This window comes from Oncorhynchus kisutch, linkage group LG18 (genome assembly GCF_002021735.2).
Source record: "Oncorhynchus kisutch isolate 150728-3 linkage group LG18, Okis_V2, whole genome shotgun sequence".
NCBI classification, from domain to species: Eukaryota; Metazoa; Chordata; class Actinopteri; order Salmoniformes; family Salmonidae; genus Oncorhynchus; species Oncorhynchus kisutch.
The window spans coordinates 8,059,246-8,064,502 of record NC_034191.2 but is presented as its reverse complement, the minus strand read 5'-3'; the positions used below and the strand labels follow the sequence as shown (position 1 = coordinate 8,064,502).

The 5,257-nt window shown below is 40.7% G+C and overlaps 1 protein-coding gene across 1 annotated transcript in view; it reads left to right on the top strand.

The window, feature by feature from the left end:
- The first annotated feature begins 765 nt into the window (after positions 1-765).
- LOC109909507 (probable G-protein coupled receptor 149) overlaps positions 766-5,257 on the top strand; it is a 23,490-nt gene continuing 18,998 nt past the window's right edge. Inside the window, exons 1-3 of the mRNA XM_031796316.1 lie at positions 766-1,743; positions 3,053-3,242; positions 3,609-4,075. Of these exons, the coding sequence (XP_031652176.1) occupies positions 766-1,743; positions 3,053-3,242; positions 3,609-4,075 (1,635 nt within the window). The remainder of the gene's footprint in view (positions 1,744-3,052; positions 3,243-3,608; positions 4,076-5,257) is intronic.

Here is a 5,257-nt window from a genome sequence, read left to right as displayed (position 1 = left end):
ACACACACACACACACACACACACACACACACACACACACACACACACACACACACACACACACACACACACACACACACACACACACACACGTGGCAGTTAGCCTCGACTTTAGAACATTCTGCCAATAACTGAAAGGTCACTGGTTTGAATCCTTGAGCTGACAAGGTGAGCAAATCTGTTGATGTGTTCTTGAGCAAGGCACTTAACCCCCAAATGTTCCAGAGGCGCTGGACAATGGAGACCCTGGCCGTGACCCCGCCCCCTGTGGGCATATGCAAGAAACACGTGTCCATTAAACACTTGGAACAAATGAACACTTGTATAAGTATAAAGTGATTATTATTACACGGCAGCCTACCCTTCTGCCATCGAAAGAAAAGACAGTGACGACAGCGTGAGGTTTGTAAAAGTGCAGCACGCACTTCTCGGGTTTGTACATAAATCGCGGAGCATCATCCTCGAGGAGTCTCGCCATCTATCTCCTCCAGTGCGCGTCTAAAGTGCACCGGTGTCCTATTCTGGAAGCTACTTTCCGTTATGTATCCAAGATATATCCAACTGGACTGCTGAAATATAGCCTATCAGAGTGACTCACCAGGGATGTAGTCTAGCCTATGTGTGCCGTTATAACTCTAGTAACATTTTGGCATTGGCTCAAAGTTTTTTTAAATATACATATATATATATATATATATATATATATATGTGGGCGGCTGGACATTGGGCAACACAAGCCAGGTCGACAAAGTTACCTAAATGAAAATGTCCTCGACTCTCAGCTCCCCATCGCCGAACAACAGCAACCTTTTCACGGCGAGCTACGAGAGGACGGACCTCACCGAGGCGCAAAGACAGATGAGCCTGCTTCTGTTCGGCTTGTGCGTCGCCATCGCCGCTCTTACCTTCTTAGGAAGTGTTTATTCTCTCTTCTTTTTCATTCGGATGAGGTGGAAAACCATCCTGTGGCTCATCGTGGCTTCAATGTCCGTGGACGACCTGCTCAGCGTGATACCTCTCTCCCTCTTCATGCTCCTCCAGTGGGAGAGAGATGGAGAGGGAGGGTCGGTGACCATATGCACGTTATCGGGACTTCTCTATGTGTTCCAAGGACTCTCCAGCAATATGAAGGCTTGCCTTATCGCAGCCTATACCTTTTACGTTACCAAGCGAGAAGGAAGCCCTCGGCCGTTAAGGGTGATGTTGGCGATAGCAGGGGTGTGGGTAGTCAGCCTGGCCGTCAGTGTACTACCCCTGTGCGGCTGGGGGACTTTCACTCGGCTCTCTCTCGGCTGCTTCCCGGAGAGACGAGGCTTTTACCTTCTGATCCTTTTCTCTTTGTACTCCGTGTGTTTCTGCGGATTGGTGATCTTCTTCGTTCCTCTCACCTACCAGCTTCTGTGTTCCAGAGAGCCACAGGGGACGTTATACCCGAGCTACTTGGATATAGCCAGGGATCTAAGAGGGGACGGGTCTGCGCCTCTCTGCGAACTCCCGTCCTTCTCTCGGGATAGCTTGGACAGAAGTTTCAGTACCTACAACGAGCTGAGTCCGGGTGGGTTGGGGAAAGGGTTAGGGGTGCGGGACAAAGTGGAAACATATACCCGTTCAAACCCTGCCTCTGACGGTGTACTGAGGGATGGCGGTACCATCTGTAACTGGGAATCCCCGGTGTTCTTTGCACAAAAGCGCTTCTCCATGATCCTAGCGGTGGTGAGAGTTGTCTTGTGGACGCCTATGATGGTGAGTGGCCTAGAGATGCTAGAATGTGTAGATTACAACAACAAAAAAATCAAATCATAGACAGGCTATGTATGCTCCTATAACAAATAGGTGTTCATGTGGAGTTTAATAATGCTATTTCATTATATACAGTGTATTTTCTTAGTCCTGCAATGCCATGTAGGCCGTCTGCCCACTCTATAAAGCATGTGGGGTAAGGTGGGGTAACCAGCCCCACAACATGGCATTGCACATCTCACTGTTAATATCCTCACTCTGGTTTACATTCAATTGGCAACAGATTTTCATGCAAATATTCCAAAATCTGCATAAAAACAATATGCAAATGTTCCCACCAGATATGTGTTTCCATCAAACTGATTTGTTGTGGATAAAAGGCTGTGCGTGATAATGTATTGCACATAAAACATACTTTTTCAGTAGAATTCACATCTCATTTTACACTACTGAGGGTTATTTTCTTTTCACAGAAAAAAAATATTGCGTTATAAATGTGCTCAGTTTGATATTGGCAGGGCGCTCCAGCCAACAGTTCTCAGATACCGTGTGGGTATAGCATACATGATGAGATTATTATGGACTGAAGAGACAGATTATTTTGTATTTTATCAAATGGCAGGCAAGCATCGATAATCATGTCACCAGAATAAGACCCTCAATATTTATTGGAAAGGTACATCAAATCAAATCAAATTTATTCATATAGCCCTTCGTACATCAGCTGATGTCTCAAAGTGCTGTACAGAAACCCAGCCTACATCAAGCTCATAACCGTTCTCTTTTACCAACCTGTGTAGTTCATCATAATTAACTGAGTCTATAGCCTAATAAACTGCTTTCCCAAGTCGTAGTGGGAGGATAATAATTCTTACTTAGAAGCCCTTAACCAACAAGGCAGTTTAAAAAGTAAATAACATTTAAAAAATAAGAATAATAAATAAAAGTAAAAAAAATAATTAAAGAGCAGCATTAAAATCACAAAATTAGGAATATTAGGAATATTAGGAATATTAGGAATATTAGGAAGGTGCTCTAATGTTTTGTACACTATATAACTTGGTCTAAATTTGGAAATACCAGTTCAACTTACCTCAGAATCATTTTGTCTTGAAAAAGTAACTTAAAAAAAAGGTATATGAGACAGATAACATTTATTATTATTGACCAAGAGTAGTGACAGTCAGGGAAAGTGTTGGGGAACATTTGGTGACATAAAGTGGTTTCTGTTGGAATTACGGTGTGTGTGGGTGGCAGTTACCCCACATTACCCTGTGTTGTCATCTAATGATGAGTACCGTTTTATTCACAGACTCTGGTGCTCGTGCGTCATGCTGTAAACGCCAGCAGCTCATACCTGGAGGCGGTGGAAACGGTGAGCTTCTTCCTGACCCTGCTGGCGCCTGCTGTCACGCCGGTGTTCATACTCTCCGATCGCTGGATCCACCTTCCGTGCGGCTGCTTCATCAACTGCCCGCGGGACACAGAGCATGAGCCCACCGGTAGGCTATGCCCTCTGTGATTGTAAAGGGCCAGTGAGCTGAGGTGCAGAGTGGAAAAACCAGACGCTTATCTAATTCGACGTACCATTTAAACACAACATAAGCTACATAACCCTACAGTATATGCCTATGAGAATCAAACTCACAGTATTATGGTAAATGCCCCATAACATACAGTATAGATCTACACATTAAACCTAATACATTTACACGACAACAGTTGTTACAATGAAGCATAATTTGGGTCTGAAACACATAAACACATCAATGTCGTACATTTAAAAACAATCACTTATCTAAATGAAATATGTTTATTTCTTTTTTGTGGGGCAAAAGTTACTATACATTTTCATTTTCTTCCCGCAGCAAAGAAGAGGTTTGAATTTAACCTCTCCTTCCAAAAAGGGTACGGAATATACAAGATATCGCACGCGACCAAACCCCACCGAAACCCGTCCTTCGAGAAGCATTCCTATTACGACTTCTTCAACTGCGACTTCACAGAAAACCAGTTTGCCGTGCTGGACAGCTCCGGGGTCGCGAGCCTGCAGGTCGAGCTGGAGTTCAGGACCCCACGTGCAGTGGACAGTTCCCCACTGCGTGAACATGGCGAGCTGCTTCTCGAGGTAGTGCCAGGTGGAGGAGAGACCCTGGCGCTGGCAGACTGCCTCCAATTTCCTCACGATAACCACAGAGACCAGGTCCTCAACCTCACCGACACGTCGTCAGTGTTCGAGGGAACGGAACGGAGACTGTCGCATGTAGAGTGCAGAAAAATGGAGCTGATGGACTGGGAGTGGTGTAGGAGTAAATCCGAGAGGACCCCCAGACAGGTATCTAACCTCGCAACGTTTACCTAAGTGGTTAACATAAACAAACCTTTAGTCTATACCAACCAGTGCCATAAATTTAGAAAATAATATGGCTCTGGATCAGACTATAGGCTAGCTAGGTAAATACATGTTTACACTAGGGCTGCATCACTTTGACCTGTATAGCCTAACCCAGTGGTTCTTCATCCTGGTCCTAGGAACCCAAAGGGGTGCACATTTTAGTTTTTGCCCCTAGCAACTACACAGCTGATTCAAATGATCAACTCACCATCAAGCTTTAGATTTAAATCAGGTGTGTGTAGTGCTGAGGCAATACATTATTCAGGTCCTCTGTGTTTCCAGGACCAGAATTAAGAAACACCAGTAACATATAGATAGATTTAAGATATAGATATATATAGATAGATAGAAGATATAGATATATATAGATAGATAGAAGATATAGATATATATAGATAGATAGAAGATATAGATATATAGATAGATAGAAGATATAGATATATATAGATAGATAGAAGATATAGATATATATAGATAGATAGAAGATATAGATATATATAGATAGATAGAAGATATAGATATATATAGATAGATAGAAGATATAGATATATATAGATAGATAGAAGATATAGATATATATAGATAGATAGAAGATATAGATATATATAGATAGATAGAAGATATACATATATATAGATAGATAGAAGATATAGATATATATAGATAGATAGAAGATATAGATATATATAGATAGATTGAAGATATAGATATATATAGATAGATAGAAGATATATATATATATAGATAGATAGAAGATATAGATATATATATATATAGATAGAAGATATAGATATATATAGATAGATAGAAGATATAGATATATATAGATAGATAGAAGATATTGATAGAAGATATAGATAGATATATATAGATAGAATATATAGATATATATAGATAGATAGAAGATATAGATATATATAGATAGATAGAAGATATAGATATATATAGATAGATAGAAGATATAGATATATATAGATAGATAGAAGATATAGATATATATATATAGATAGATAGAAGATATGGACATAGAGATAGATAGAAGATATAGATATAGATAGATAGATAGAAGATATAGATATATATAGATAGATAGAATATATAGATATATATAGATAGATAGAA